The sequence below is a fragment of the Sus scrofa genome, chromosome 10, assembly GCF_054392235.1.
Source record: "Sus scrofa isolate SSC_HxYL_T2T_F1_AM1 chromosome 10, Sscrofa_HxYL_maternal_Yorkshire_Landrace_v2.0, whole genome shotgun sequence".
Taxonomy (NCBI): Eukaryota; Metazoa; Chordata; class Mammalia; order Artiodactyla; family Suidae; genus Sus; species Sus scrofa.
In genome coordinates, this window is record NC_139392.1 from 26,226,439 (window position 1) to 26,238,460 (window position 12,022).

A 12,022-nucleotide genomic window follows, 5' to 3' on the forward strand; every position below is an offset into this window, starting at 1 on the left:
GCTCCTTGGAGCTGGGGGCTGGATCCGGGCTTACCTGGATCTGCACGGTGTCCTTCTTGGGCCGATACCCATAATACTCCTCCTGGCGCCTCATGAACTTCCGGAAGTGCTCCTGGATGAGAAACGTGGCATAGAACTTCCCCACTGTCACTTCATCATCTGCAGAGGGGCCAAGAGGGGCCAGTGGGCATCAGATGCCGGGGTCCATATGGGGACCACGTGAGGCCGGGACCGGGCGCCCCAGGCCAGCCTCCTCTTGCTGACTGGGCCGGCGGCGGGCAGTTTGCACCTGAGGCTGCCAGGGGGTGTACCAAGCAGACTCCCAAGGGGCACCCTGGAGGCGCCCGGCCCCCTTCTTCGGCTGCCTCTAGACCGGGGCTCCCCATGCCGCACCCACCTCCAATTGGCGGGATGACCTGGTCCAGGAGCTTCATGCTGGTTCTCTTCCAGATCTTCTTGATAATGGCCCTCAGCTCCTCGTTGGCCTGCTCAAAGTTACCTGCCAGCAAGGGACATGCGGAGCAGCCTGAAGTCACCCAGCCGAGCCGGTGGAGCTTGACAAAGCCACCTAGCACTCCTGACCTCTCACTCAGCACATGCTGGGGGGTTTTCCCTCGTGGCAGCTGCTATGCGGGCACTGGCTTTGCAGGGAACCGACCTTGGGTCACACAGTGATCCCACAGGCCACTGTCCCTTCCTGTCGGCCCTCTCCCCAGCAGCCTTTGACCCCCGCTCCATGCCTCTGTTCCACCCGCCTCCACCAGGGAGCCCTCCTGCTGCGCCGCCTCTGTCCACCCTGACCTGGCCTCCTCAATGCCTGCCATGGTCCCCACGACCTGCAAGGGGTTCTGATGCGGCTGGTGCCTGCGTGAGGGGTCAGGGGCAGCCCCATTTGACTCTCCCCCTCCCACCCCGCTGCCTGGCTGGCAGGTGGGCACCTGCAAGTTCAGGGTTGAGGGGGCCAAGCGGGAGCCCAGCAGCTGCCCAGCAGCTCTGGTCCAGAGCTGCACCGGGGGCCCCACGCCTGTGCACTCACTCCCCGGCCCTGATCAGACACAGCTGTGTGGGAACAGATCTATGGTGACCTTGGCCCTGCAGAATTTTCGGGCTCCTTCTGAGTCCTGAGGGCATGAGGACTTGGCGACCATAGCCTGTGTCCTCTCTCTGCTCCTCCCTGTGACTTCTTTTTCCTGGCCATGTGGAAGTTCCTAGGCCAGGGATCGAACCTGCGCTACAGCAGCAAACCAAAACACTGCAGTGACTATGCCAAATCCTTAACCTTCTGCACCCCAAGGAAACTCCCCCATGACTTTTTTTTTTTTTTTTTTGGTCTTTTTGCCATTTCTTGGGCCTCTCCTGCGGCATATGGAGGTTCCCAGGCTAGGGGTCAAATCGGAACTGTAGCTGCCAGCCTACACCACAGCCATAGTAACGTGGGATCCGAGCCCCATCTGTGACCTACACCCCAGCTTACGGCAATGTCGGATCCTTAACCCACTGAGTAAGGCCAGGGATGGAACCCACAACCTCATGGTTCCTAGTCGGATTCGTTAACCACTGAGCCATGACTCTTGATTCCAACCTTTAGCTCAGAGAACCTGGTAGAATCTGCTAAAAACTCAGCCCCCGTGAAAGGCCCTCACCTTCCGTCTTGATTTTGAGTGCTGTTCGGACCAGGGCGAAGAGGGTGGCATTGAAGGTGACCGAGCCATCGCTATTCAGGGGCATGTTCATGCCCACCAGCCGCTGTGTGGGAGAGGGGGGCTCACTGCTGCACTGGGACCACCAGGCCAGGTGGTCATCCTTACCTGGTCTGAGGGCCAGCAGGGGCGGGGACAGGAGGGCTGGGGGAGGCTGACCAACCAGAGTGTCCCCCAGGAGGGGAGGGGACAGGAGGGCTGGGGTGCTGACCAACCAGGGTGTCCCCTAGGAGGGGAGGGGAAGGTGAGTGGGGGAACACTACCTAGACTTCGGGTCCCAGGGATGGATGCGGGCCCCCAGGAGACCACTGCTCTGAAATGACTCATTTGACCTGGCCTCGCCAGCTTCCCACACCCAGGACACCTGTGCCTCCTGCTGGGCGGGAGCGAGGCGCCCCTCACTGGCAGCTCCCCGTTACCTTACATGCCACCCGGTGTGGACAAAATTTCCCAAAGCCCAGAGGGGGCTGGATCCTTCTCAGCAGGGTCACCACGTCCAGGTGTTTGATTCTGCCCCTGTGGGAGGGCACCCAGACTGGTGTACCTGGCAGCCCTTCCTGCTCAGAGAATCAAGGGGAGCCAGGGATCTCTTCCCACGTTTCCCCCTTTTCTTTTGGCCAGGTCCTTAACCCACTGAGCCACCAGGGAACTCCCCAACTTTCCTTTTTATTTTTAAATTTTTCATTATTATTATTTTTATTGCTGCACTTGTGGCATATGGAAGTTCCCAGGCCAGGGACTGCATCCGAGCTGCAGTTGTATCAACACTGGATCCTTTAACCCACTGTGCTGCACCGGGGATTAAACACGCACCTCTGCAGTGACCTAAGCCGCTGCAGTCAGAGTCTTAACCCACTGTGCTACAGCAAGAACTCTCACCAAGGTTCCTTTTAAAAGAAGAAACAGTATTTCCACTAGGAATGGGCTCTCTTTTTCGGGGGGTAGGGGTGATAAGAGGCCAGAGACCCTTCAGATAAGGAACCTTTGAGCCTAGAATCTGGATTTCATTTTTCCCACAGTGGAGCCTTCCTTGAGTTTTAGTCAAGCTGATGGGAGGCTCTTGGGTTGTATTAATAGAAGTAGAGGATATGGATCAAGGGAGGTGGACCCACATCCAGAGACTGGTGGAGACGAGAGGTGGTGTCAAGAGTTGTAAGGAGTGTGTCGTGGTTGGCACAGCACCTGACACCTGGGAAACGGTCATCAGAGGTGAGCGTATCATGTTCTTGGGAAGAACTTAAGGCCGCTGTGCTCCCCAGGGTTAAAGGGCAGACAGATGCACCAGGGGTCTGGTTAAGGGCAATGCGAGTTCTGATTCGCTCAGTCTGGGGTGGCTCCAGGGGCTCAGCTGCTTGGCCAGTGGACCACATGCTGAGTAGCCAGGCCTAGAGTGTCTGGCAAAGGAGTGAGTTCCCTGCTCCTGGAAGTGTCCAAGTGAAGCTGGATGGCCACTTCCCAATAAAGGCAAGGGGGCTTCTGTGCTTGGGGGCTGGGGGATGCCCCCCTGACCTGAGAAACTTCCATCCTCTGATCTGGGGCCTCAGGCCATAAAAGGAGGAAAGCCTGCTTCTCCTGTGAGACAGGAGAGCGACTTCCTGCTGGACACCCGGACATCTGGACACCCGGACACCCAGACAGGGTCTAGAACAGTGGGGCAGGTGGTTGAGGGAGGGCCCAGCACAGAGCCTGAGGACTAGACTCACTTAGCTTCTGGGTCGTACTCTGCCCAGATGGCCTTGAACTCGTCCAGGTGATGTGGGCCCAGGATGGACCAGTCCCGGGTGAGGTAGTCAAAATTGTCCATGATCACAGCCACAAAGAGGTTGATGATCTGCAGGAGGAGAACAGGGGGTGGCACAGGGACGGGGCGGGGGCTGGGTGTATCCATGAGTATGGGGTCCTGGCTTCTCCCTGCACAGTCCCTGCCGGGGCCCCAGGCCCTTCTGGACAACGGCATCCACATGTGGGCAGCCTGGTTCTCTCTGATCCAGTCCAGGTCCTATCTCTGTTGGGACTCTTGGGCTCATCCTTTAAACCCCAATCCCGGGCTTTCGCCCACACCCCAGAGCCACACCAGTCCCCACTGAACGCTGCCCCTGCTCCTCCTGCCTGCCCTATATTGGCGGGTGTGCCTCTGAAATGCAAGGTTTCATGCACCCGGACCCCTGGCACCCAGTGACCCCCTTCAGGGCCAGGGCTGTGTCCTAGTCATATTTCTGTCCCCTGCACTGAGCCCAGGGCCTCAGACACATCAGATGCTCAAACATGGTTTTAGTGGAATGAACACAGGAAAGAAAAGGAGTGGAGGGGCGAGGGCTGGGGCCGCTGGGGAACTCTGCCTCCCCCGTGCACAGACAGCAGCCCTGCTTCCAACCCCCGTGACCTCCTGCGGGATCTGGTTTCCAGGGGCTCACCCTCCTCACAGGCAGCAACCTCTCTCTCAAGGAAGGGGGTGTAGCAAGCCGATTTACTGGAAGCCCCTACCGATCTAGGGCAGAACCTCATTAAATGTTTTTGCTTACTAATTGCAAGCCAAAAAAAAAAAAAAAGGAAACCGTTTTAGCAATGCCTATGGAGCCTGCAGAAGCACTCAGAAAATGAAGCCACACCTAGGATGACCAGGACAGGGACACTCTAGCCAGAGCCCTGGTCTCCTGTGTCCAGGTGCTCAGTCCCTCCTCCTCCTGCCTCAGCAGGTGCATCTCCGTGCATCTGGGCTCACCTGGGCTGCCCGCCCGGCCCGCGCATGCGCTCACCAGGAAGGCACAGAGCATGTAGAAGCTGATGAAGTAGTAGTAGGCGAAGTCGGTGCCGCAGGTATACTCCTCCCCAGGGAGGTAGTCTGACTCGGGGTCGCACAGCTGCCCATACCTGCAGGCCAGCAGGATCTCCTGCCACGCCTCACCCGTGGCGCACCTGGAAGGCACAGGCTCCCTTGGCTTCTCACTTGGTGGCCCCGCAGGAGGCCAGCAGCCCAGCCACTGGGAGCAGGGGTTGGGACCCAGGATTCACATGCTTCCTCCCCTGTGCCCCCACCCCCAGCTCTACCCCTCTTGGGGGCACCTCAGGCAGGAGCTGAGCAAAGAAAAGTGGCAAAATCAGCACAAGACAAGTCACAGGTGGGGAAGGAAGAGCGCTGACCCAGGGAGCTGTGACCCAGGGCCTCACCCTCCCACCCAGGGACATTCCACCTGTTCCCCACCTCAGTGCAACAAGCCTGCGGGTCTGCAAGACCCTACTCAGGACTGGCTGGCTCCCGGGAAGGGCCCAGGGCACAATGACTTAAAGAGTGGTGCTGGCTGTACAGTGCTAAGCACAGCTGCCCTGCAAAAGGACAGCAGAGTCTTGGGCCTTTCGAGCTGCAGGACCCAGCAGGAAGCCAGCCTGTCTCCTGCAGATCAGAGCAGGGCCAGGCCAGGGGGATCAGGGCAGCGGGGATCAGGGGTGGGCGCCTCGTGCCTGAAGAGCAGCAGCACGGCCTGGGGGAAGGTCTGGAAATTGTTGTTCCGGTTTATCTGGGTTCCGTCCACCATGGCGATCTTCCCAAACATCTGCAAACCACAAAGAGCTCGACTTTGGCCGTGGGTAGGCCTCCCCCAGCTCATCTCTCACCTGACCTACTCCCCACTGCCCCCCCATGCCCCCTCCCCGCCACCCCGGCCTCCTCCAAGCACCTCCACTTCAGGCCATGTCAGACCTTAAGCCAAGTAACTGGGCTGGCTGACCCTTGAGCAATGCAAGGACATAATTTTAGAGTCAGCCTCTGGGCCCTCTATATTTGCGATTCCGCATCCGCAACTTCAACCAGCCATGCGGTGCCGTAGCATGTGTTTATTAAAATTCAAGTATAAGTGGACCCAGGCAGTTCACACTTGTGTTGTTCGAGGTCACCTGCATTTTTGAGGTTGGGTGAAGTTCTTCCCCTCAAGCCAAAGAATCGGGGGAGGGGGAGTTTGGGGGGAGGGACGACCAGTTTTCCCATCTGAGAGCTGAGTAGGAGAGGAAAAGTGGCCTAAGACCACCGGAGCTTCTAGAAGGGGCTTGGAGGCCAATCTGGCCCTTGTCGGGCTGCCTGCTGGTCCCTCCTGGGCTGCTTCTGCCTAACGCTGCCCAGCTAACGCTGGGGACAACCTGCTTCCTCCACTCTGGCTCCTCACCTGCATGCCGATGACAGCATAGATGAAGAAGAGCATGACGATGAGCAGAGCCACGTAGGGCAGGGCCTGCGGGAGTGGGGACGCAGGCTTAGGGTCATCTCCCTTAGCTCACAGGCACCACGCGCCCCAGTCTGCTCCCTGGACTGCACTGAAGTCTACAGAGGCTCCAGGGCCACCGCAGACCGGGGTGGAGTCGGTGGGCGGGGCGCCTGGTGGGCGGGGCGCCTGGTGTGGGCGGGGTCGCCCACCTGGAAGGACTTGATGAAGGTCCAGAGCAGCGTGCGCACGCCCTCGGCGCGGCTCAGCAGCTTGATCAGCCTCATGACCCGGAACAGGCGGAAGAAGGCGCTGGAGATGCGGGCACTCTCGTCGGGGTCCTGCGGGGCGCAGCCCCAGGGTAAGTCCGGGGCGGGGGTAGGGGGCAGGGGTGGAGGCAGGCGAGCGGGAGGGGCAGTGTGTGGGGGACAGGTCGTGGTGGGGGCACTTCCAGCCTCCCCGTGGCCCCTGCTGACCCTCCCTGGGCTCAGGGCCCTGGGGTTGCTCAGCTGGAGACGGGGTGGCCTGAGCACCAAGCAGTGCAGGTGAATGGACAGGCGTTCCGCCCTGGCGGGGAGGCGGCAGCCAGGCCCAGCACCTGCCCTTCTGGGGCTCCTGCCTCATCTCGCCTCCTCCGCAAGCGGCCACTCAGCTGAGGACCCCGGGAGCTCCCCGGGGTCCCCCCCAGTGCACAGTCTCCCCAAAGCTCAGCTCTCAGTGGCCATCAATCCAATGGCCCTCCCCGCCCTACACCGCCCAGCACATGGCTGTCCCAGCCCACCGGCCTCTGAATCCGTGCCAGCCTTAGACACTGGATGACTCTGGCTGGGGAGAGACCCCTGCCCGGCTTCCTGTGTCCCCATAGGCTTGGTGTTGGCGACCTGTCACTAAGGGTCTGTGCCATCTGGTTTTCTTTGGATGTTCCCACCAGCAGAGGCCCCATTTCCAAGGGCTCCAAGAAAGCTGTTGCATCCATGCACATTCTAGTGGCACAGACCCCCTCCCACCCCAACCCGGACCCTCTGGGGCCTGCTCGGGGAAAGGGGACCCTGAGTGCATCCGCCCCATGCAGTCCAGCGGCCAGGCCGGCGCATGCATGCTGCAGGGCAGAGCTGGCGGGCGAGCAGGGCAGGCTCATGCAGCCTGGAATTACAACGTTCCCGCAGCCGCCACCCAGGCAATACAGTCCCCCGCTGGAGGCCAGGAAAGTCTGTGGAGAGAGAGAGGAGGGGAGGGGGGAGAGAGGGGAGGAGGAGGAAACGGTGGGAGGTGAGGAGAGGCGTCAGAAAGGACAGACCACAGAAGAGTTAAAGAGAGAACAAGGCAGAGAGGCAGGGGGGCGAAGACCCCAAGGCTGCCGGTCAGGGTAGGGGCAGGGGCAGTGGGTGTGAGGATGAAGCTGGGGACAGGGAGGCGACAGGCTGGGGGCAGGGGAGCAGAAGAGGAGGGAGGACCGAAATCGGACAGGTCCCTCCAAGATGCAGCCCAAGTGTCTGGGGCCTGTGATGCTGGGGCCATCGGGGTGGAGGTGGGGCACAAGGGGACCTAGTACTCATTGTCACAGGGGGAGCCACACCCACCGCCCCAAGTCCAGGGGTGCTGGCCAGCGCCCTTGTGCCCCTCAGGCCCTTACGGAGGACCCATCCTCCAGGGGCAGAGGCCCTGTGAGGGTGTCTGAGAACCCCAGCTGATGGATGCACCTCTGCCTCCGCCTGGGAGGAGGACCAAGGCTTCCAACTCGGGGGCTTCTAAAGGGCAGGCGGGGGTGTGTGGGAGCCCTTTTCCCTGTTTACTCTGAGCTTCTCCCTCAGCCCCATTTCAGGAGAAGCCCTGTTTCTGGAGTCCTGGGATGGGGTAGGCATGGTTGTATCTTCTAGGTCTTTGTGGGGAGGAGGCTGCTTCCCAGAATGCTGGTTTCCCCACCAAGCAACACTCTCCCGGGCAGCCTTTACCAGGACCACTGCATCTCAACCCAGGCTGCTATCAGCATCACACAGAGCATTTTAAAAATATATACGCCTTTGCTGGGTCCCCACCCCGGCCGATTAAGTCGGCCCCTGGAGGCTGCACCTGGCTTCGAGGTGTAAATGAACTCCAGGCGATTTAACCGTGCAGCCAGGGGTGACAAGCCCTGTGCAGCCGGGGGTGACAAGCCGTGTTCCAGGCCTGTGCTGCCAGCAGGGTACCACCAGGCACACGTGGCTATTTGGATTGCAGTGAAAATCACACACACTTGGAAATTCATCTCAGTGGCAATGGCCACATTTCAAGTGACCAATAGACATGTGTGGCTTGTGGCTACTGCACCAGACAAAGTGGATCATTGCTCTCATCGCTGGAAATGCTAACAGACAGTGCTGCCCTAGGCTGTTCCCTGGATATATGACAACGATACAAATCAGTATTTATTTATTTATTTGCTTTTTAGGGCCGCACCCGCAGCCATATGGAGGTTTCCAGGCTAGGGGTAGAATCAGAGCTGTAGCCACCAGCCTACACCACAGCCACAGCAACACGGGATCTGAACCAAGTCTGCAACCTACACCCCAGCTCACGGCAATGCTGGATCCTTAACCCCCACTAAGCAAGGCCAAGGATCAAACCCACAACCTCATGGTTCCTAGTAGGATTCGTTTCTGCTGCACCACAAAGGAAACACCAAAAATCAGTATTTAAATTCAAAGTCTTAACGTGACTTCAAGCAAACGGTACTGGTAAGAGACACCTGCTGTCCCTAAAATTCAAATGGTGACCGACAGTGCCCTCCAGCCCTCCTCCACCGAAGAAACTGCTCTGATTTGTCCTGCCCCCCCCCCCCCCCACGGACCTCAAACCCCAGGGAGTAACTGTTTGTCATTTGGGCTGTGACTGTGCTGGCAAGAAATGCTGCCTTGAACCCCTGGGCTTTAGGTGCTGGTTCCCAGCGAAACCTGAGCGTGAAAGATGCGCACACAGAGACAGGGAGGGCACCCCGATCTGCCCAGAACCCCATCCCCATCGGCTGTGCCATCCTCAGGCCTGCTTAGACACAGATGGAGCTCTGTCTGTCCCTGCACACAGGGTGAACAAGACCCCCAGCCAGGCCTGCCCCTGACAGTCAGAAGTCACCGCTCCCTGCCAGGCTCTGCCTTTAAGGAGCAGGGGCCCCTTCCTCACAGCCTCCAGACTTGTCCCTTGCTGTTCCCTCATCCTTGGCCTTCTCCTTCCCCTCCCCCACCAGGAGGTTCAGCCTTGGCTCATCGGGGAGCCTTGGCTTTGGAGCTGGTCCTGTCCTGAGCCCCCTGGGGCAGACCTACCACGGCCACTGTCAGAGGCTGGGAAGGATGCTGCTCTTTCCCACCCTCTCCCGGGATGCAGCTGGCAGGTGCTCAGCCCTGGGGGAAAGCTGCCTTTGATTTCCCCTGCTCCTCTCCTTCACCCAGCAGCCACCTCAGCTTCAGATCCTCGGGAGGCTACCCTGGAGGGCTCCATCCTTGGGATCTTTAATGTGGACCTTTGGCAGAAACTTCCCCTGGTGCCCTGCTGCTTTTCTTCCCACTCCAGGCCTCATTTCTGCTCCCCACCTCCCTATCCCTCCTGGTCCAACTCCTGGGCCCCCGTCCCTTCTGGTCCAGCCCCTGGGCCTCTTCCCCTCCCGGTCTGGCTCCTGGGCCCCCATCCCTCCTGGTCCAGCCCCTGGGCCTCTTCCCCTCCTGGTCCAGCCCTTGGGCCTCTTCCCCTCCTGGTCCAGCTCCTGGGCCACTGTCCTTCCTGGTCCAGCCCCTGGGCCTCTTCCCCTCCCGGTCCAGCTCCTGGGCCACTGTCCTTCCTGGTCCAGCTCCTGGGCCCCCGTCCCTCCTGATCCAGCTCCTGGGCCTCTTCCCCTCCTGGTCCAGCTCTTGGACCTTGTCCCCTCCCAGTCCGGCTCCTGGGCCCCATGCACTGGGAACTTGTACTGAGAGACCCAGCATGCTGGCCCTCAAGCCCACAGTGATGCTGGAATCTGATCCTTTGTCCCAGACTCCAGGGCTGCCAAGTGTGACTCCAGGGAGAAACTGAGCAGTCACCCCTGGTCCCTGCCTCCTGGCCATTTGGCCACCCATTCTCTTCCTGCAGTGGATTCATCACGGTGGCTGTCCCTCAGAGTGGTGTCACACCCACTGTCCTGCCTCCCACAAGGATTCTGCCTGCTCTCTGACACCCAGGATGGACGCCCCCCTGCCCCCTCCCCATGCCCTGCCCCCTCCCCACTTCATATTTCTCACCGCCTCGGTCTTACATGCATCTTTTTCCAGTGTTCTGAGTCATGTCCTTTCCTGCCTCCTATGAAACCCTAATAGCTTTCCACTACAACCTCTTCTTCATTTTTTTTTTTTTCACCTTTTAGGCCACACCTGCAGCATATGGAGGTTCCCAGGCTAGGGGTCGAATTGGAGCTATAGCCGCCGGCCTACACCACAGCCACAGCAACAAAGGATCTGAACTGCGTCTGCAACCTACACCACAGCTCACGGCAACGCCGGCTCTTTAACCCACTGAGCGAAGCCAGGGATCGAACCCACAACCTCATGGTTCCTAGTCGGATGTGTTTCCACTGCGCCACGATGGGAACTCCTCTTCTTCATGATTTTGAATTGCTCCTCTGTACTGGCCCCACCTACAGCTTCCGTTTCCCTAAAATGAACTACCTGCAGTCTCCGCCTCCCTCCAGACTCCCGTGAAGCTGTTCCCTGGCCTTCGAGTCACCCTCTGTCCTTAAAACTGGTGCCAGCCCCACGGTCGCCATCTGTCACCCCGCAGCTCACTGATGGCGCCCTAGTCACAAACCCGTGGCCTTGCTTGGATTGAACTCTGGCGGCATCTCCACACTGGGCACCATCTGGCCCCACCCTGGCTTTGTTTATGGAGTGGCTGCCACGTGCTGGAGGCGGTGACCCTCAGCTCCTGGGCTACGTTCCCAACGATAGGCAGCCCGTCCCCACTTGCACATCAGCACCCGATCCTCAGTGCCAGGGCAGAATCCTGGGGATGCCCCCAGTCCTTCTTCCCTTTGAGACACTGAGTGTCCTGGACGCGCTGGCTTCCTTCCCGGAGGCCCCGGCGGCCCTCAACTCATCTCGCTGCCTGCCCCCCACCCTTGAGCCTGGGGGGGTGCACATGCTCCCACCCACGTCCAGCCCTGACCCTGCCAGGGTGACTACGGTTCTGGGAACAGGACCCCTCCCCCCCTCCGCCCCACAACAGGGTCTTACATCCTCACTGCCTCCTAGTTCCACCTGCCAGGAGGTGCTGTCACTTCTGCCATTTTCAGGAAAACTCTCCTTGGCTCCACACTCTCCCCCAACTGCTAGGCTGTTTCTCTTTGTCACAAAATAGCCAGAGAGACTGGTCCAGACGGCACCCTGCCCTGCCTCTCCTAAACCTACTCAGCCGGGCGTGCTGCCCCGAGATTCCCAGGGCACGTTGGCCCCGATGCCCGAATGGAGCAGACGCTCAGCTCCTGTCTGCCCGTTTTGTCTTCTCTCGGTTTCCCGCATGCACTGGGCTCCTGATTCTGGGACCCTCTCTCCATCCCCCTGCGTCAGTGGCCCATCCCTCCCCTCCTCCCTCCCAGCCCCTAAATACTGGAGCAGCCCCGGGCTGCCCGCCACCGCCGTCTCTCTGGAGGTGACCTCACCCACTGCCTCGACTCCAAGTGCCAGTTCACTCTAGAGTTGGAGGTGAATCTCCAGCAGGCGCAGCCTCTGTGCTGCAGGCTCTCAGATCCAAGCCTGCTCGGGGTCTCCCTTTGCCCCCCAGAGTTCAAGCCAGCAAGGCCATGGGTTTGTGACTAGGGCAACATCAGTAAGTTGCGGGGTGACAGCATCCTAAAGTGCCATGCCCCAAGCAGGACCCCGCCTTTCTGCTCCACACCTGCTCCTCCTGGAGTCTCCACATCTCACTAGATGGAAGCTTGGTTTCTTGGGCAAAATCCTTCTCATCAACATTGATTTTTTTCCTCTCACCCTGAAGTCACTTCTCCCCTGTGCAGCTCGCGCCTGGCCACCGCCATCCCTGGCCGGGTCATCACAGTGCCTCCTGACCACTCTCCCTGGGTCACCCTAGTGTCCCCTGCAGCTTCCTCTCAACACAGCCGCTGGAGGGATCCTC

At 59.7% G+C, this 12,022-nt stretch overlaps 1 protein-coding gene across 6 annotated transcripts in view; it reads right to left on the bottom strand.

Moving 5' to 3' along the window:
- The window catches only part of CACNA1S (calcium voltage-gated channel subunit alpha1 S), a 64,521-nt gene that overhangs the window by 5,672 nt on the left and 46,827 nt on the right, over positions 1–12,022 (bottom strand). For 2 of the 6 annotated variants that reach the window (XM_084980731.1, XM_084980730.1), the window contains exons 29-38: positions 7,050–7,103; positions 6,106–6,234; positions 5,858–5,923; positions 5,160–5,251; positions 4,457–4,616; positions 3,404–3,531; positions 2,120–2,216; positions 1,644–1,746; positions 398–499; positions 35–159 (exon numbers count right to left, since the gene is read on the bottom strand). In XM_084980731.1, the coding sequence (XP_084836857.1) occupies positions 35–159; positions 398–499; positions 1,644–1,746; positions 2,120–2,216; positions 3,404–3,531; positions 4,457–4,616; positions 5,160–5,251; positions 5,858–5,923; positions 6,106–6,234; positions 7,050–7,103 (1,056 nt within the window). Of the gene's footprint in view, positions 1–34; positions 160–397; positions 500–1,643; positions 1,747–2,119; positions 2,217–3,403; positions 3,532–4,456; positions 4,617–5,159; positions 5,252–5,857; positions 5,924–6,105; positions 6,235–7,046; positions 7,104–12,022 lie in introns of all 6 variants that reach the window. The other 4 variants (XM_021064504.2, XM_084980729.1, XM_084980733.1 and 1 more) reach the window with 2 other exon arrangements.